This window comes from Mustela putorius, unplaced genomic scaffold (genome assembly GCF_011764305.1).
Source record: "Mustela putorius furo isolate JIRA1106 unplaced genomic scaffold, ASM1176430v1.1 tig00000242_pilon_pilon_pilon, whole genome shotgun sequence".
In the NCBI taxonomy this organism is placed as follows: domain Eukaryota; kingdom Metazoa; phylum Chordata; class Mammalia; order Carnivora; family Mustelidae; genus Mustela; species Mustela putorius.
In genome coordinates, this window is record NW_025421325.1 from 4,702,844 (window position 1) to 4,723,806 (window position 20,963).

A 20,963-nucleotide genomic window follows, 5' to 3' on the forward strand; every position below is an offset into this window, starting at 1 on the left:
GTGGTACAGGTCTGTGAATCATCAGGCTTACACAATTCACAGCACTCACCATAGCACATACCTTCCCCAATGTCCATCACCCAGACACCCTATTACTTCCCTGCCCCCACCGCCCAGCAACCCTCAGTTTGTTTCCCAAGATTAAGAGTCTCTTATGTTTGGTCTCCCTTCCCAGTTCCATCTTCCACAAGCTCTTTTAAGAAGGCTTTAGACTTCCTGAGGAAGTAACCAAAGAAGGTTTGTTAGTTGGAGAGGTAAAAATGTATCATAAACACTAAATTGATTATTGTAGACATCTTCTGTTTGAGGTATATGCAAAGAATTTTTATGAAGTAGAAATTACGTCAAACATGTCTCAGGTTAAAAAAAAAAGAAAAATTTTAAGGATTCATTCAAGGGACACGTAATGATTGAACATCAAATTTTAATCTTGAACCTTTTCTCCAGTCTTCAAATTATTAACACGAAAAGGAATGATAAATTGCAATTTTATCATTGCCATATCGCTGTGTAACAAGCCCTTGTTACAAAATCTCCATCTACTGTCTCCAAAAAACGAATAGAAAACCCATACATTATATTATCTAAGTGATCTATTAACAGATGAAATTTTAACCAACTTCATAGCAGGAAACTATTAACAGAGGTACTTCAATCACATAGCTTAAAATATGGAGAAAAGACAGGTAAAAAATTATCTTAAGTGTAGTAGTCTTTTTACTTTTTAAAATTTTTATAAAATACACTAATTTCCCAAAATAAAGAATATTATGACACATTGGTGTCAACTTACACAGATGAAAGCTGATGTCAGCTTTTTTCCTAACTAAAGCTCATTTCACCAAACCTTTATATATTACATGAATATCCAAGTATTTTTAAAAAAATTCAACACACAGGAACATAATGTACAGTGTTTTATAAAAAAAAAAGTTAATTTAGGAATGATTTCATTTTCAACTACATAATATCTTTTTAAGACCATGAAACCTCTTGCTATTGCAAGAAGACTTTACAGTTCATGTTTCTATTTCCCATTTGTAATTCTCAAGAGTAAAAAATGAAAAAGGTTTTTTGTATGTTTGTTTTTGTTTTTGTTTTCCACAAGAAAACTGTAGCAACAATTTCATTCACTACCAGGCTGTCTTCCCTCCTTTTGTTTTTAGGACTACCCAGACCCACGACTGCGTGGCACGGGAATGTAATGGGGAGAAGAGGTCAATGACATCAAAGAATGGATATAAAAGGACGGGCACAGCTGGATCCTGCCACAATTGTAAGGTGTGGGCACTTTCACTGGAGCAAGCCTACCAGAGCCGCAAGGGAACTGTCACAGAAGCAGTCTCCTGGCTCATCCTTTATATTAGTCAGCTGGGAGGACAGAAAGGAACATTTTCACTAATGACTTGTATAATGGCTGATGGATGCGTTAGCCAGGAGGGGAGGGAGTACACCCAGAGACCTTGGTGAGGAGCGAAAAGAACACTGTTTATTTTATACCTCCTGCACTGGTCACTTCTGAGCACAAACTAACCTCAACAGGAAATTTCAATGAAATATACATACCATGCACAGTCTCTATTACTGTGGGAATCCAGTAACACATGCAAGCCGGTGGGAAAAGAATCACAATGGATAAATGTAAACTTTTCACAGTGTTTCTTACATCCTTTGACTTCAGCACGAGGGCATCACTTACCACCACAATCTCACAAATGTTTTATTGTGTCCTGGGCATGCATATCACTTGGGGTAAAAATGGGCGATTACATTTCATAGCCATTCTCAGACAGGAGTACATCTTCAATTTTTCCAATGTCCAACCAATGAATTGAGCTCCTTCTGTTATAAAACTATATTTCTGAATACACTTTTGTTCAAGGGTTGTGCTTTATTTTTCCTTATCACTTCACTGACTTCATTCTAGGGAAATTAAAAACCTACAAAATTATATTGAGGACTAGGTCTTACAGTGATTCCTGACCAAACCAGAAAGACAGGGAATCACTAACTTCTTTTCTCTCAAGTTTCTGTCTCCCTACCCCAGGCCTTTATTGATACTGATTGAGTTATATGTTTTGATTTCCTGAAGAGGAAAACCAAATTAGAGAACTGGCATTTCTGGCTTAAAGATGCAAAAACTAACACAGGTAAGGGGAGGAGGTTCATTCTATGTCAAAAAGAATCTCTTGCTCTCAACAGGAGATAATCCAGCTTCTCCTTAGCTATCATTTCATAAATTAATAATTTCTTATAATCAAAATCCAAAGAATTTATTACAAGAAAAATTCAAGTTTAAAAAAGCAAATAAATTAGTTAAGCCTTGTAAACAATTGTCCATTTTAGCTATATATCTTTTTAAAAAAGGTTTTTCTGTATAGTTAATCAGACAGTACAAGGCACACCTTACACACCAGAATCCGGAATGACAGGACCCACATATACACACATTGCCTTCTTCACGCTGCTGGCTGGCCTAACCGTGCTGGGGTCACTGGGGTCACACACCAAGCCTTTGCTCATCTCCTGACCATCTGGAAGTCCACAAATGTGCTCTTTCCATTAAACTGCTTTGTGCTATTTTGTTGTGTGATGTGACTTCCAGCCTTCACAAGGTTAGTCTCCTCAGATGTTTTCCACAAAGCTTCCTGGGAAAAGGCCAGTTTTCCCATTACGTTGTAACGTGCCTTTGAACCAGCCATCTTCTCGCTTTTTATGAACAAACACAATATCTCCTTCTTTAAGTTCAAGCTCTGCCTCACTCTGAGGAGGATAGGAAACCACCACTCTGTGCCTAGAAAACAAGAGATATATTTTAGTTAAAGCCACTCAAAGTAGTACAAATGAAATAAAATTTAAAAATGGTGTACTACTGGTCTAACACAGCTTTAAACAAACAGAATAGGAAAAGTAACATTTGTAAAACAACTCAAAATACAACTATTCTCTGTTTTGTAGAGATTGGTTTTAATAGTTTGGATGTGTTTAACAGCTCACTGTCCGTGACACAGACTGGTTTGAGTGACCTTCACAGTATTCTTGTCTCCTCCCACAGAGAAAATTATATTCCATTTCCTAGAAGGAAATGCCCTGTCCTTCCATCTTCTCCAAGAAGAAAAGAGTGAATTTATTTGATTGGTGAGACTAGAAGAAGCAGCTTAGTAGGTGGGTTCAGGCCTCTCTGAACTACCTGCCTCCAGGCTGAGTGGGCTCTGATCTGTTTTCACACTGGACGCAGGAAATGGTCAGGGATCAGGTCTGCCGCCTTGAAATGGATCTGGAAGTCTGTCTCTCTGTGTCTCTTACACTCCGGTTTGACATGGACGAGAGGCAGCAATTCCAAGGAAGTTCATCTGCCTTATATACCCAAATTCTCCCTTGGGCAGGCTGTCCTAAGGTCTAAATAGGGAGGGGAGGACCATAACCACAAATTCAGTCCATCACCACCAGTAATGAGGTTGACATCCTGATCTCCATTAATCTGATAACCGTGTCTCCTTCTCCACTGGTTTTCAACTCTGATATTAGTGAGAAAAGGTGTTAATTATCACTCAAGAATCCCAGGAGCCTTGTTGGTTTAATACTATCTGTATCTCCCTTCTTCCTTTCTCCTTAGTCTCCTTCCGTGAAATTAAGATTAACAGCCACGGAAGATAGATTAAGGTTTTTATGCCCCATGTTCTTTTATCTTTCTATTTTTCCATCATTATTGCTCTCCTTTACTCCTCTCTTGCTTTTCCCAGTCAAAGGGGGTGGGGGAAAGGTGTCTATGTCTTGGCCTCCAAGATGGCCCCAGTAACTGTTGTCTCCTGGTATTCATACTCGTGTGTGATCTCCTCGCACAATCACAGGGATGGTCTATGTGACCAAAAAAATACTGTAAAACTAATTGTGTGATTTCTGAGGCTAGATTATGCTGGGAAAAATTGGCTGCCATGTTGTGAAAGAACTTTACATCCCTATGGAAAGGATCACATGGTGGGTAACTGAGGTCTCTTTCTTTCTTTCCTTTTTTTTTTTTTTTTTTTAATTTTATTTATTTGAGAGAGAGAGGGAGTTGGGAGGGGTAGAAGGAGAGAGAATCTGAAGCAAACTCCCCACTGAGCATGGATCCAACTGCAAAATCATGACCTGAGTCAAAACCAAGAGCTGGATGCTCAGCCTACCGAGCCACCCAGGAGCCCCTAACCAAGGTCTCTTTCTAAAAGCCAACTAAGTAGCCAATAGTGATGTGAAGGAGTCACTTAGAAGAGAGAGAGTCCCCCAGCCCTGGCCAAGCCTTTAGGTGACCACAGCTCAGGCTGATATCTGACTGCAACCTCAGGAAATATCCCAAGCTGAAACCATCCAGATAAGTCACTCTCGAGTTCCCGACCCACAGAAGCTGTGGGGTAACAAATGTTTATTGTTGCTTTAAGCCACTCAATTTTAGGAGAAATCTGTCACATGGTAAAAGATAACTAAAATATTATCTTTTTTTAATCTATGATTTAAAAAAATGTGAACATATATCTTTCTCCATTTGCTGTTATGTGGTATTCAGTCATAAAGATGATTTTCAGTTTCTATTTTCTTTTGCTTCTTAAAGTCAGAAAACAAGCTTGTAGCCGAATAGGACCCACTCTTGACTGTAAGTAAAGAATGATATAGCTTACATATTGATAGTCACAACAAATTCTACAGAACTGCCCTTAAGCTATGAAACCCATTAGGGCCCAATCCTTTAAGAAGATCACTAGCTTCACTGACCTCCATCTCATTAAAAACTAGAACTAACTCTTATTAAAAAGGACCATAGCAAGAACACCAGACTATTACTCTATTTAAAAAAAAGAAAGAAAGAAAGAAAAAAGGCATCTCTGAAAAAGTAGAGTGAGTGCCCAAACAGTTCCTGAGCTGTTCTGGGCACACAAACCAAATGATCCTCCATGGTCTGAAGCAAGGTAGTAAAGCATGGAGGTTGACTTTTTATTTCTAAGAAAGAATTAACATGTTGAGCCCACTGAACCCACAAAGCTCGGGGTTCAATCATGCATGAACTGAGGAAGAAGGCATGGCACTGGGTGCAAAGGCACTGTGTGTGAAGCTCTGGGCTAGGGGTTGCCATGGCCTTAAAGGTCATTTGGAGTAGCTTAACTTTGGGCTAATTATCTCTGCTCTCTCAGTCTCAGTTTCCTTATCTGTAGAAAGAGATTGCTTTAACTTAAACAGGTTGTCATGTAATGGAGTAAGATTATAAGTGTGATGCTTAGCATGGTGTCTGTTACAGAGTTTATACTCCCAAATGCTAGCTCCCACTGTGACCATATGACTTAGGCAAAAGCAGGCAAGGGTCTGGTGCTTCAAGGGGGTGAAGGATGGGCCAAGAAGTCACTGGCCACCTCTACCCAGGAAGCAGACTTAGGCCACAGCCTATAGAAGGAATGTCTGATAATGAGACTTAAAACTTAAGAATGGTAAAGTTAGGTTTTGGAATTCCTTCTCTGCTATCTTTAAAAGCAGAATAAATAATTTCATCATAGACCTATCTAAAGGAAGGGATCCAGATGAGATTTCTCAAGTCTGATGCCAACCTGCTAAAAATTCATGTAAAAAGCAATGTAACAAGTTGCCATTTGATGCAAGTTAAAATTTGAGCAAAGCTTTTTAAGTCTGGAAAGAAGCATACAAGTGACTCAGATCGCATTCAGAGTAGATCTCTCATGAAATTATTCCCCATCAGTTCTCTGTGAGCTGCCTTAAAGGTGAAATGGAATAAAAATAGTTCTTGAAAAACTTGAATTAGATTAATATTTGCATTTATAAAATGCACTAAACCAATTTTGTCAAAAATTTTTTGAACTAGAACTGCTGCTGGGCCAAGAACATAATCTTCCTGCCAAGTTCCCATTGGGAGCAAATTTTCATTGCTAAGTTATAAATCTCTAGGGGGGGTGGAACAAGAAACCATGTGCATAATGGAAACTGTGACACAGTCCTGATTGTATGAAGACTACCAGGTGCAGTGGTAACAGACTCCACTTAGCAGTCTTCCAGCTCTGATCTTGGCATTAAGCCCTGTAAGGTAGTTTGCACACATTTCTAACATAGACTCTTAAGGCCAAATTCTGGGCACAACTGGCCAACTATCTCAGGCATGGAAAGTGGAATGTTTACAGACCAACAAGCAGATGTAAGACGCAGCTGCGGAGGCCCTTCACATCTGTTCCTCCACTGCCTCACTTGGATTATGCTTGCCTTTATTTGAGTGGGGCTTTGGGGAAGTTCTGAAGCTCAGAACCTCCATGGGACCTGCTAATCCCACTTTCAAAACCTGCACCTCATCATCTACTCTTCATTGTTGCTGCCACCAATCCTGGTGGACAAACTCATGACCTTCCACCTGGTCAAGTAATCGACAATCGACCTATCCTCCCTGCCTCCATCTATTCTGCCCCCATTCCGTTCTACACAGAACTGATGGACTCTTTCTTACTTTCTTTTTTTTTTTTTTTTAAAGATTTTATTTATTTGACAGATCACAAGCAGGGAGAGGGGCAAGCAGAGAGAGAGGGGGAAACAGACTCCCTGTTGAGCAGAGCCCAATGCGGGGCTCTATCCCAGGACCCTGAGACCATGACCTGAGCTGAAGGCAGAGGCTTAACCCACTGAGCCATCCAGGTGCCCCCAGACTCTTTCTTAACTGGGAACTCTATTTGTAGGGTTTTTGTTTTTGTTTTAGATTTTACTTATTTACTTGAGAGAGAGAGAGAGCGAGCGAGAGAGAGGAGCAGGGGTAGGGGCAGAAATAGAGGGAGAAGCAGACTCCCTACTGAGCAGGGAGCCTGATGTGGGGCTTGATCCTAGCACTCTGGGATCAGAACCTGAGCTGAAGGCAGACGCCTAACCAACTGAGCCACCCAGGTACCCCACAACTCTACTTGTAGTTATCTATTGCTCAAAAATCATTACTGGCTTCCAATGCCTATGAATAAGGTTAATCCTCAGCCTGGTATGTGAAGCCCTCAGTGATCTGACCTTCATCTTTCTTTCTATGTTTATCTACAGTGCTCTCCATGAAGGTATCAAACATACCTCTAAACTGAAGTACATGGCTTTTACCTCTCCAATCCTTGGCCCATGTGGTTCCTTCTGTTGGGAGTCCCCTGTGAGGATGCCTCTGCCCATCCACACCTGATGAGCCTCCCACAGCCCGGTTCCAATTTGCCCCTGCAAAATCTTCTCTAGCCCCATGGCTGGAAGTAAATTCATGCTCAATGAGATCCCAGAGGCCTCATGTACATTTCTTATGGCACTCAGCACAATGTACATTGCAGTGTTACCATCTGTATCCCTAATTTATTTTCCCAGACCACAAGCTGCTTGAGGGGTGACAGAATGGTAAATTCACTTTAAATGCCTCATATCACTTAGCATAGTTCATGATAATTCCTCCCCCCTTTTTTCTTAGAGAGAGAGAATATAAGTGGGGGAGAGGTGCAGAATGAGAGGGAGAAAGAGAATCTTAAGCACTCCATGCTCAGCACGGAGCCCAATGCAGGGCTTGATCTCATGACTCACAAGATTGTGACCTGAGCCAAAATCAAGAGTCAGACACTTTAACTACTGAGCTATCTAGGTGTCCCTTGTGATAATTCTTAATAGGCATGTTGAGTGACAAAACAAAAGGCACAACATATAGTAAAACTGTTTTTTAAGAGGTGCAAAGCTCCCTAGAAAGGAATGTAATTTGACAAATGCTAAAACATGGAAGGACCCTGAGAACATTATACTAAGTGAAATAAGCCATACACAACAGGACAAATATCATACAGTTCCATGTCTGAGGTACCCAGAATAGTCAAACTCATAGAGACAGCAAAGCAAAGTAGAGTGGTGGTTGTCAAGGATTGCTGAGGAGGGAATGGGGGCTTACTGTTTAATGGGTGCAGAGTTTCAGTTTGGAATAACAAAGTTTTACAAATGTATAGTGTTGATGCTTATTCAACAATATGAATGTACTTAACGTCACTGATTTTTACCTTAAAAAATGGTAAACTTTATGTATATTTTACTATAACTTAAAAATAGGATAAATGAGTAAGTGAGTGAATAAAAAAATAATGTAAAGATTAGGGGAAATAAAGAAAAATGAAAAAATGTCAAAAGCTGAGTGGTCCCTTGGTTGTTGTAAAGTATGTCTTCAAACAGAGCACCTGGGAAGCAGTGGGAGGTATACAGCATGGCTCACAGCCTTGGCACTGAATGGGCCTCTGCTTCTTGGTGTCTTTGTGACCCTCAGTTTTTGTGACAGTTACCATGGTGGAATTCAAGAAACAGAGGCTTGCTATACAAAGAAGCTTCACTGATACCCCACTGCCAATCTTCCTGACTTGGGCTATGATGTTCAGCCTTCCACCTAAATGAGCACCTTCAATCTTTTATTTGTATAAATTATTGATGTCCTTTATTTTTCTGGCCTCTCTTGCACTCTCTCCAATTCATACATTTTTGTTGTTGTTTCTAATCTCTCCTGGTACAGCCCAAATCGGACCCCTTGTGGCTCTGGGAGGCACCCTGTCCATCACCCTGGTCTGGGTAAATAACCTGCACTGCTTTCTGCCAGTTGCTACAGCAATCTAATACCCAATTAAGTATTTCACTGGCAAAACCATACTAGTTCACTAGTTCACTTTGTAGCTCTGCCTGAAGTCCAAGTAAATTATATCCATTGCTTCACCCAGTGGGTTCATTGTCACTACCTCAAATTAATCATGCTGGTTAAACCCAACTGACTTTCTGTAAATCTGTCTCTATCCAATTTGTGTTTCCCAGTGTTCTAGTTTAATCCCTGATCAAAGATCATAGGTTCTTTTCCAGTTTAGGACATGGGTTTATAGGTATGTGGTTATCAGTTTAATTCTTAATCTTCAAAATACACACAGAGATGATACACTGTGTCTCCTTAAGCCCTTATCTATTCTTTTTCAGAAGAGGGGGAAAAAAGAAAAGCCCGTCACATATACTTTCTTCTACTGTCATCCTTTATGAAATATTTTATTTCTATTTTCTCTTTGCAATTTCCTAATTATTTTTCTCCATTACCTAAAATAGAGCCCAAGATATTTATTCTATTATTTCTGCTATAATCAGTTAGACATTTTCTGCCTCCAGGATGGAGCATTGCTTGTTTGTTTTCCTCAGCCTCTCTAACAAACACAAAAGGATCCTTTTGTTCCTCAGAGAACTGTCTCAGCTAACACCAAGACCCATCAATACACCTCAAGATTCATCCTTTCTTACTGTGAAACTGCTTAAGTCTTTATGTCACGTGAATACTTCTTTCCACTGAAGGCACTGGCTGCCCTACTCACATTCTTTTACTTTAGATTTATGGGACAGAGTCATGATTTGAGGGGAAATTTTATGCTTGCTCTCATTATAATCTGTGCAGGAATCCTATCTCATACTGTACCATTACTATGCAATCAGAACTACTTCTACAAAATTTTATCAGTAAAAATTCCACCAGAAGAACCCCAGGCTTCTGTACTTTGCCAGAGCAGGAGCTGCTGCTATTTACATTGTGAATCAAGGAATCTAAGATCCTGAAATACTCTGAATCATACTGATGTGAAAGTTATTCTTCCCTTCATTTTTAGCAAGAAGTACTTTTTATTGTGTTAAAAATGTTGAAATATCAAAACAGATAATCCCTAAATGATATACTTGGTAGCTTTCTACTAACCAAAAAATTTCATTCCCAGTGGATCACAAGTTGTTTTCCTACACTACTTGTTTCCACACATTTCCCCTATTGTTCTTATAGTCAGGCAGACCTAAGAATACAAGTTAAATAAATACTATCACCATCATTGTATGAAGGCAAAGGGGCTGTGAAAAGTTAGGCTAGCTATTATATTTAATATTCCACTGAACATATGGATTGTAAAAATATGAACTTGAGCAAAAATCTTCTCCAAAGACCCCTTTTCCACTTGTAAAAATTGAAATGGTTATATGAAAAACCTGTCAGAGAATTCCAGAGTGCCCATGCCCATCTGTTCCGTCCTTAAATTCTCCATGTTCCCTATCTATGTGCATCCCCTTGCTTCCTGAACCACCAACACCTGCCTATATTAGCAATTTCTCCTTTTCAGATGCACTGAACAGCAGGAGCCTACTGTATGAAATGAGCTCTCTAAGAGGAAAGGGCTGGAATGCAGAAGCCACAGAGACTGAGGACATCTGGCAAGTGAAAAGGAATGCATAATGGGGGAGGGTGGCAGCAGTGCCAGACCCAGTGCCTAGGGAGAGGCTGGGCAAAATGAACTATCACTCAGAACAGTCACACAAACACCACAAATGACAGGGAAAAGAGGAGAAAGACTCAGGGCATGAGGGAAAAACTGCAGATCAATGTCTGGGGGTGGGAAGGAAAGAAGGAGCCTTTGTGACCAAAAGAAAGTAAACAAGTCCCTGGACTAACTCCAGGGACAGAAGGCTCTATCCCTGGAAAGCGGAGTAATACTGCAGGAAAAAAAGGCTGACTCTCAGAATAAAGGATTAAGTGAATCCAGGACCAAATTTCAAAGCTTTACTAGGAGTACAACAGATGAGGGGAAAGACAGAATGATTTTATTTGTGGAGGACGAACCCTTTTTAAGGTAATGTCTCATATCACAACAGGTTTTATAAGGATTAGAACTACAGAAAATTATTTCACCTCACTATTTTCACTGTGAAAATAAATAAACTGTGTACTTTGTACTTACTGCATATAGGTTGTTTGAAGTTTTTTTGTTTGGGTTTATCTTTTGGTAAAAAGGTATGCCCCCGAAATTATACAAATGAAGGCCTCATATTTTGTTGGGCACAAATGTCCATCTGAAATACAGATCTGAGGTGAAGTTAAGTCTTTTTGAAGTTTAACATTTATAGTCAAGACTCCAAATCAGTAACTGAAAATGCTACCCAAAATGCAAAACCTTCACAAATTAGAAATTTGTGTTATTTATAAAATGGAGGTACAAAGGGAATAAAGCTTACAGAAATAATAAAACAGATGGCACTTTTAAAAATAAATGTTTATTTATTGATGCATTATGTATAAACTGTCCTCTATTTTTAGTGTACTTCATGCTTTCCTGGCCCACCAAGAGTGCTTTTTAAATTCATGTAACCCTAGCAGATATTTGTCTTAATTCATACATAGTTTTTGCCAGTGTAACTCCTAGAACTCCACTGGTTGTACAAAAAAGATCTGTTCCCATCTGTAATCATTACTGAAGGTGAGATCACTAAGACAGGGCTCCTAGTTCCAAGCAGAACCAAACCAAGTCACTGTGTCAAGAGGGGTTCATGTCAATGAGAACCGAGCCACACTCTCCTAGCTCAGGAAGAATAAAAAGAGAATTCTCTTAGTTGGCAGAATCTCCTAGACAACTAGCAGATAATGATGTCAACGTTTAATAAAAAAGGCAAAGGATAAACAGAGGGAGCAGTTGCTGGCGATGGAAGAGTGGCAAGAAGGAAGATGTGAACCAAATTCCAGGGGTTAACAAGTTTCATGTGGATACAATTCTGAAGTGGTTGTCTGGAGAAAATAAACACAAAGAGGGTTGGAGGCCTAACCCAAAGAAGAAACACAGTGAATAGTAAAAGACAGCCAGAGCTTGACTGTTACTATAAATTCAGTTAAAAAAAATTCGGGGGTTGTGGAAAAGTATCCTAACGTCAAAGTAAGTACTCCAGCATAACGTTTGCTAGGCATTTCTCCATTTTCTCCGGAAACAACAGTGAACTCACCTCTCACAAACCAGAGGCCTAGACTCATTCATAACAGGGCCCAGGGAAGAACATGGCTGACGAGGCGGTGGAGCGATGGGAACAGCAGAGTCCAGAGAGCTTGTCTTGCGATGAAGGGCATCCTGGGCCACAAAGGCAGCTGGGCCTTCCCCGTCTGTGGGGCAGGAGCCGGCCCTGCCGTGGGCGCCCCCTAGCGGCAGCTCAGGACCCACCGCTCCCTGCAGAGGCAACTCGCAGCCACCAAGCTCCACTTCCAGGGTGGGGGAGGCTGGAGGAGATGCTCGAGGCTTCCGTTTGGTAGAAGCGCCAGAAAGCAACTTCAACAAACCCTTTTTTTCTTTCTAGGAAAAAAAAAAGTACATTAATTAGAGACGGACAGTACTGTTGTTATTGTAATTGTGATAGGGTGTTACAGTTTTTACTTTTGGGTTTGATGATTTTTTTTTTTTTTTTAAGATTTTTAAGTATCTCTACACCCAACATTCACAATGCCAAGATCAACAGTAGCATGCTCTTCCCACTGAAGCAGTCAGGCGCCCCTGGTTTGATCTTCTGAATTAAAATTTATTTCTGAGGATATCTGGTTATTTGTGATCTAGCTCCCAAATTCTGTATGATACTAACCCAATCTTTTGCCTCTCTTTCTTTTCCCTTCTGCCTGCCTGTTTTTGCTTGTTTTGGATCCTCCAATGTTCATCACTATCTTCTACTGAGGTGGACTAAGCAGACAAAAAAGAAGTAAAAGAAAAACTCACCAAGATACATCTCAGGCTTGGTGAAGGCAGAACTGGACAGTTTAGGACAAAATGGAAATTTGTGATTATCGATTTAATTTCTTAAATGACTATCTTACATCTAATTCTTACATGCTGAATTAAACATTACAGCATTTTACTCTCCATCCAAATACTTGATTCTACTTTTTTCAGCTTTTTTTTTTTTTTAAGATTTTATTTATTCATTTGTCAGAGAGAGAGAGAAAGCATGCACAAGGAAGGGGAGTGGCAGGCAGAGGGAGAAGCAGGGTCCCTGCGAAGTAGGGAGCCCAGTGTGGGGCTGAGCCGAAGGCAGACACTTAACCAACTAAGCCAGCCAGGTGTCCCCACAGACCTGATTCTTATCATTATAGGTAGTGAGGTCTTGATCAGGGTTAAGGACTAAAGCAATTCTCGCGTGTCACCACCTTGAGGAAATTTAGTAAGCCAATAATGACAGAAGTCAAACCATTTCGATTATGCAAGAATCTCTTGGATTAGAAAGCCAAAACGCCACAAGATTTTATATAAAGCTTCAGTACATATAATCAAAAGTATATATAATCAAAAACATTTTTATGTCTCTTTGCAAGCAAATGTAGAAAAGAATTTTCCCCCCAGCAATCTTATGCTACAAAAACCATCTCTTGAATCTTTATCTCTTTGACACTTTGGTTCTTTGCTCTGCTAGGAAAACCAGATCTAGAGCTAACTTTTCTTCCTTTCCAAAACCTGCGTCAATGTTCCTTCTGATAACGAAACATAGAAAATAATCATTTTACATCATTTTACATCATTTTACATGTCAATGACATGATAAAGACCTCTAAATGGAAACATTGCTTGAAAATAAAACATTTCATAAAAAATTCATTAGAAAACTCTATAGGCAAACTCAAACTGGAACCATTAAGGTCCACTAAAAGGGAAGTAGAATTCTGAGGTGCCTACCAAAAGACAGAACACTGAGGAGTTTTTCTTGAGATTATTAGTTCATACTCAGTAAAAATCCCTTGGGGAAAAGGGTCTGAAGCCATAATAACACAGTTCCATTAGAGACAGAATGGCAGAAAAAAAGAACAAACTAAAGTGATGATTTAACCAGATGATGAAAAAGCATTCCAGGGAAAATGCATCCCAGGAAACTGCAGGCTCCATTTACCAAATACTGTTCACAGTACAAACTAACCCTTGGGTTAGAAACAGTAGACAGGGAAGCATGGTGAGGAGCATTGAATTCATTTCTGTATAGCTCAACTCAGGCTGCAGATGAGCAGAACCAATCATCTGATCCCAATTCCCCTTCTCCCCATCCCAGCCTGAGGAAGATTCTTCCACATTTTTCTTCAGGGCCTGGCCTTAACTCACTATTCTGGCTTTTGCTTCATTCCTATAATTTCTCATTTTCCAAGGGGCTATCAATACATTCCACTAAATAACACTACACACTTGGACTACCTGCCTGAGTGCCTGTATTTCATCCACCCGGTGCCTAGTGCAGAGCTGTACCTTCTGAGGCTGAGAGGCCAAGACTGAAAGAGGAGACGGCTAGGAGGAAGGGAAAAGACTGAGCTAGTCCCAGAGCTAAAGGAGTAAGAGAGGACATTTTGCAATTCCTAAATCCCGTGGAGATAAAGATTTCCTTTTATACAGTGGCCAATGAAGTGAGCTGACCAAACATCTGCCAGCCAAAGCTGCTGCCACTTCCTTAAGGGAGCCTGAGGTCTGGAGGGCCAACAAATGAGCTGAGAAAGAATAATGTCTACACTTCTAAGGGCGGCAGTCAGCCACAACTTCCAGCTCTTCCTGCCATGATGTAAGAAAGAACACTCTAATCCCTGGACCCCGACAGATCCACTGAGAACATCAAGTCCAGTGATAAATTACAATCTCAGCAAGCCATGGCTACAGATGTTTCTTAAAAGCTCAGTTCTGGGCACTCAGAAAAATTCAGTTAACTGAATGGCACTCAGGGAACAGTCTCTAAAATGATTAAGAAGAAAGATAACTTGGTTCATCTAAAATGATTAAGCACATTAAATACAGCTTGCTTTAATGACTTCTAAGGGATGTGTTATCATCAGCTGATGCCGACTACCCACGAAGCAGAAGGCAGAGGATTAGATGTTGTGGCAGGGTGTGGGGGTATGAGATGGGTTTGCTAACATGGGAAAGATGCTGTCCTAGTTCCACTGAACTGTGCATTTGATATCATATTCTGATGTTTTCTACACTAGCAGAACACTGTGCCACTGGAGAGAGGATTTTGCAAACAAACAGTTATCATCTTTGTTTTTTCAAAATCCAACAGCAGAAATGAAAACTATAGATGAATTAATAGAGACTACACTTCAGCAAAGCAATTTCTTAAATGTAGTTTTAGCATGAATGAAGAAGGGGCATTATCTTTTATTTTTTATTTTTTTAAAGATTTTATTTATTTGACAGACGGAGATCACAAATGGGCAGAGAGGCAGGCAGAGAGAGAGGGGGAAGCAGGCTGCCTGCTGAGCAGAGAGCTGGATGCAGGACTCCATCTCAGGACCCTGAGATCATGACCTGAGCCAAAGGCAGAGGCTTAACCCACTGAACCACCCAGGCGCCCAGGACATTATCTTTTAACAGGAACCTTAACAGTTCTCCTGTTGGTTTTCTAAGAAATTATTCCTAGATGGAATAATGTTTTTATACTCATGATTTTCTCTCCAGAAGATCTGATGATTTAAAACCACACCTCATATATAAAAAGAATAATCGGGGTCAGAAAATAATTACCAGATGATAAGAGTGTAATTTTTATATATAAAAATAATTTCTGAACATCACTTAAATAATTTTGAATAATCATATCACAGATGAGTACGATATGGGAAACCTTAAGTTCTCCTTCCCAAGCAAAAATAAATTTCATTTGAGCAATTCATAAAGTTAACCACATTCTACCCACTGAGTCTTCTTTATTCCTCTCTTTGCCCTCCGATGTACAAAGAAAGTAGTAAGAGACAGTCTTCCAGGCCACTGTCATCAAAAATCTACACAGTCATATTTCCCAAAATCAGTCATTATAAAAGATCTCAGAAGCTTAATTCATATGATTGTCTAATAATAATCACTCATTCCTTGAACAAATATTTACTAAGTGCTGAATATGAACCAACAATGTGTTAGGCTCTGAGACTACAACAGTGAACAAGACAACAAGGAGTTCACATTCTCTAGCACACATAAACACTGCTGTAAAACAGGCACTCTGCAGAAAAATAAAGCAGGGTAGGGGGAGAGTGATTGACCAGGGAGTGTGGTCTGAGATGGGAGGCTCAGAAAAGGCTTTTTTAAAGAAGTGCAGGGAACGAGGGAAAGGCCATGTGAAACACCAATAGGTTCAAGAATCTTGTTAAATACTTTTATAAGGATTTCCATATTTTTTCCTAACACCCAGCTGATGCGACAGGAACCAGTATTATTCTCATTGCCTGCACCTCTCTAAGGTTCCCTAAAATCACACTGCTAGTAAGGGGTGGAAGTGGGACTTGAAGCTAGCCTTTGCTCTTCTGAGAGTTCAGCACAGGCAACATCCCTAGAAGCACATCTACTCCATGGAGTGATAAGAGCAGGTATGTTTGCCTGAGGGATGCACATCATAAAGGTCACTCTGTATGGAATTGTGTGCATATCCACACTATCCATACCCGGATCTCAGCTGTTGGCAGGGGCAGGAATGGGACTCCGATCACTTAACATGGACAGTGGCTTCTCCTTGAGAAAAATGAAGTGGCGAAGCTCACAGACCAACTTGTTTTTGACAACAAAATAAGAACTGGAAGTGCAATCATATAAGCAAAGAAAGTGATCAGTAGGAACTCTGGGATAAGTGTTCAGAACAGAAGAAAATGGCTATTTTTAAAAACTTTATTCTTAAGCAATCTCTTATACCAACTTAGAACCCTGGGATCAAGTCAATGCTCTACTTACTGAACTAACCAGGCACCCCAAAAAATGGTTTTTAAAAACTAGATGAACCCTCTGCTTAAGAAAACCAAGAATTAAGAGCAAAGGTTCTCAAAGAGCAGATTGTTTGAAGAAGATCTATGGCTCCTACAGGGTGGGAGTCACTAGGATTTTGGGGGTGGGACTTTGAGGCAGTAAATGTTGATCTTTTGTGGGCCACTTGTAGAAATGTTATCTTTTAGAAACAAATCTAGGATATGGCAGAGGGCATGAGAACCAACACCTACTGGTGACTATTATGGGAATAAATGACAATGTCAGAGAAGAATTACACTATGAAGGTAGGGGAAGGAAATGGAAGCAGGTGAAGTAAAGTGGGGCCTCAGAGATGGTTTCTCTTCTTTCTCTATGTGAGGGTTCAAACTGTTAAATTAATTATACCATTAGAGATTTGATTAGAGGCTATTAAGACTGAGGTGATTTTAATGTCCTAGCAGCTTCCGTTAGCAAAACCAAAACCTAAACTTGTAAACACTTCCAGGTTAAGAAATCAAAACCTAAGGATAACCAATCACAAACAGCCACCTGGGCTTTCCCAAATAAGGCAGCCACTTAAACTCTAGCCAATCAAATAATGTCTCTGTTCTGCTTTAATGTGTCCTCTACAAAATTCTTGCCCCTGCCTCCTGTTGGTAGAGTGCTCCTAAGCACTCCAGTTTGGCACTGCCTGATTTGAATACGTTTTACTCAAACTCTTGGAATTTTTAATATGTATCAATTTGTCTTCTAATGAAACTTAGAAAATATAAGAACAGTCAATTACATAATTGGTGTGGGGAAAAAAGATTTTATTTTCTGGATAAAAAAAAAAAAGCATAACATACCAAAAATATTTACTGTATTTTGGTATATGAGGGGAAAAAAGTATATATACACTATAGTATTAATGGCTGTCTTTGAAATCTTGGATCATATTTAGGTTTTCAATTTGAATATTTAGATTTTTCTCTCACTTCTAAATAAATATGTATATTTAAAAATTTTTATAATAAGAAAACACAATAAAACACAGGCACACACACAGGAGTATCTCATAAGGATTTGGAAATTCATCTGGAGACTAGCTGATTAAATAATGAGGGCTTCAAACTGAATATGCAGTTAGAAAAATGTCCAGATAGAGCTGTTAAACTGATAACTGTAGAAGATATGAGGGATCCCATAGAAAGAAGAATAACAATGGCAGAAACGTCCAGGATTTCAAATAAGAAATAACAGATAATGTTTGGAAATATCTTGTAGAGTTTCAGATGCTTATTTATCAAACCACAGAACCAAACCACAGAACGCAGTTACCAGACAAATTAGCTACAGGACAAAACCACTTTTTTTTTTTTTTTTTTAAATCAAGGACAAAAACACATTTGAGGTAGAACTTCCAAATAAAATATTGTTCAAAAGGAATAGCTTAGTTAGGCAAGGAGCCACAGTAGTCCTGTGTGCACATCAAAAAGTTATAGATCTCCATGGAATACCAGTGGTAGCTCACCGCAGACAATTTATGTAGAGAGAAAAGGACAGGGCAATTGACAAGCTATCATTTGGGAGACACACCACACACTTCTAAAGAATTTAAGTAAATGGATGATGCTGATCACAAAATGATGAAATCAGATAGAGATAACAAGGGGACTGTCAAATACCTAGATACCTGCTGGAAGTCTCAACTAAAACTAGGTCTTTATACAATTAGAATCTCTGATGTACTTTTTCCTTGAATTGTTAATCATTTAATCTCACTTTGGATCTAATTCTGATCAGCTGGGGGAATGGTGGGGACCAGCAGGGGGTGGAAAGGCTTGGTCCGTGAAGCAGAAATATTGAAAACTTCGAAGTAAGCACCCAAAGAGAAGTTGGCTATAGTCAGATTTGAACTCTGAAGTTTAAAAGAACTGATTTTAAAAGTCAAAGAAAATATATGCATGACCTGAAACTCAAAAGAAAAGAGACTTCAAGAGGAATGGGAAGGCTCTCCAGAATGAAATTCTAACCATACAGCTGCAAATTATCTGCAGATGAAAATGAGGAGGCATCTAAAGGCACTAATGTGATCCCCCAGAGGGCGGCCTAATGGGCTCAAATTTTTAAAGGACTCGGCACAAAAAGATCAAGGGTCCATAAGAAAGAACATACTGTGGCCCATAACAGCTTAAACTTGAAATAAAGGGGTGGGGGGACAGCCTTAAAGTAATGTTTAAAACAAGAACAGGAAAGATACAGACCTGCTGTTTGAGATGGATGGTGGTTCTCAGAACACAGAAAGAAAGGGGAGGATAATTTTCAGACTAGAAAGAAAGAACAAACCTTGATAAGAGGGAAATGGGTGAAGAGATTGGGATTTAGAGATCCAATAATTCCTTGCCAGGATGAATTCACCCCAGCAGAGAGAGAAAATTAAGGGCTAAAATGCAACAAAATAATCTTTGACTAATCCTGGTAAACCTGAAATCAGGTCAACTCAGCAGGGCAAGAAGGGAATGTGTAATCCTAACTTTCAAAAAGTAGACAATATCGCACTTTGCGGACTGTCTGGAAAATTCTGGAACAGTGTATTAAATGAAGTCTCCCTGGTAGATCCAGAACACTCAATGAGGCATAGGAGATTTAGGAAGGAAAATTTGTAACCTGTGACAAAAGTAGAGTTGACAAAAACTTCAGGAATATAGCCTTAAAAAAGAAGATAACTCTGAAATAAGTCAAGGTATCATATAGAAAGATCAACAATTTTATGTAGCCCCTCAAAATAAAGAAAATGGCATGGGGTACTCTGGAGCTAGGGCACTGATGGTCAATGAGGGTGTCCAAACACAGGTCAGTGGCTATCTGCCAAGGATGGGGACTCAACAGGATAACCTGTTAGGTCCTGTATTAGTTGCTGCTGTAACAAATTACCACAAATTTTGTGGTAAAAATCATGTCCTAGGGGCGCCTGGATGGCTCAGTGGGTTAAAAGCTGCTGCCTTCAGCTCGGGTCATGATCTCAGGGTCCTGGGATAGAGTCCGGCATCGGGCTCTCTGCTCAGCAGGGAGCCTGCTTCCTCCTCTCTCTCTCTCTGCCTGCCTCTCTGCCTATGTGTGATCTCTCTCTGTCAAATAAATAAACAAAATCTTAAAAAAAAAATTATGTCCTAAAATTAGGACAGCTGGGCTACATCCCTTACAGAAGCCCTAGGGAAGAATTTGTTTCTTTGTCTTTTCCAGATGCTAGAAGCAGCTGCTTGCATTTCCTGGCTTGTGGCTCCTTCCTTGAATCACTCTGATCTCTGCTTCTGACGTCACATCTCCTGTGGACCCATCCTCCTACCTCCCTTTCAGGAAGATCCATGTGATTATATGAGGCCCACACAGATAATGTAAAACTATCCCTTCATCTCAAGACCTTTATAAAATACCTTTTGCCATGGAAGGAAACCTATTCTCCTTTCAGGGCTCAGGAATGGAGACATCTTTGGAGAGCCATTATTCTCCTGGCACAGGTCCCTTTCAAGCCTGTGATTCAATGAATTCTTTCCTGGGAGGGAAGGAACTGCAGAGTCCCTGTTCTCAATGACTCACTGTCCTGAAACCTTAAATTCTGAGCTACAAAACAATCTTTAAAGATATGGACAAAGATGAACATGTCAGCTTGAGTACAAGTTTAATGTAGTTAATTATAAACACTGAACAGATACCAATCTTTTTTAAAAAATGCTAAGGTTAACCCAACAATTAAATATTAACTTTTTAGTAGGCTGTAAAGTTTATTTCCTTATAAACCCCTATTTACAGGCTTATGTAACCATTTAAATAGAGTGACATACATTACCACTGAACCAGGTGGCTATCAGTTTATGACTACCCTAGAGCTTCCCAGAATTGGACTAGAACATTAGGAGAGAATGCACAAAATACTGAGGAAAATACAGGATTTTCCTCAGGCTGCTACTTCATTTGACTGTAATACAATTACCCAGACTTTACTGTCACTCTTCAATTTCTGTTCACAATTACTCACCATCAATTTCCCTTGCCTCCAACCACCTATCTTCAAACCCAACCATAGGTTAGTCTTTCAAACACAGTTTTCCACTAATTTTTTCTTGGAAATTCAGCCCCAAATGAGAGATTTTTTTTAAAAGATCTATGAATTTAGAAAATAATTTTTCACCCATATTTCAAGTCAAGAGGAAAACTATCCATGCTGATTATAATCAATACACTGTAGAAAAAACAAACCCACAATCAACACTTTTGATCAACAATTTCAACCCTTTTGTATATTAAAATTTTTTTATAGAACTGGCTGAATAGGAAGAATTAAGGACAGCACAATGATGAAAGAATGAGTAACTAAAGAGTAAAGGAAATTCATCCATGAGATGTAAGCTGCACGAGAAGTGACTAAGCCTTATTCACTGTGGTCTCCTAAACGTA

General features: G+C 39.6%; 1 protein-coding gene across 2 annotated transcripts in view; it reads right to left on the reverse strand.

The window, feature by feature from the left end:
* Positions 1–407: 407 nt before the first annotated feature.
* SH3RF1 (SH3 domain containing ring finger 1) overlaps positions 408–20,963 on the reverse strand; it is a 180,612-nt gene continuing 160,056 nt past the window's right edge. For both annotated transcript variants that reach the window (XM_013059182.2, XM_004758112.3), the window contains exons 11-12: positions 11,788–12,128; positions 408–2,794 (exon numbers count right to left, since the gene is read on the reverse strand). In XM_013059182.2, coding sequence (XP_012914636.1) covers positions 2,626–2,794; positions 11,788–12,128 — 510 coding nt within the window. In that variant the 3' untranslated portion in view covers positions 408–2,625. The remainder of the gene's footprint in view (positions 2,795–11,787; positions 12,129–20,963) is intronic.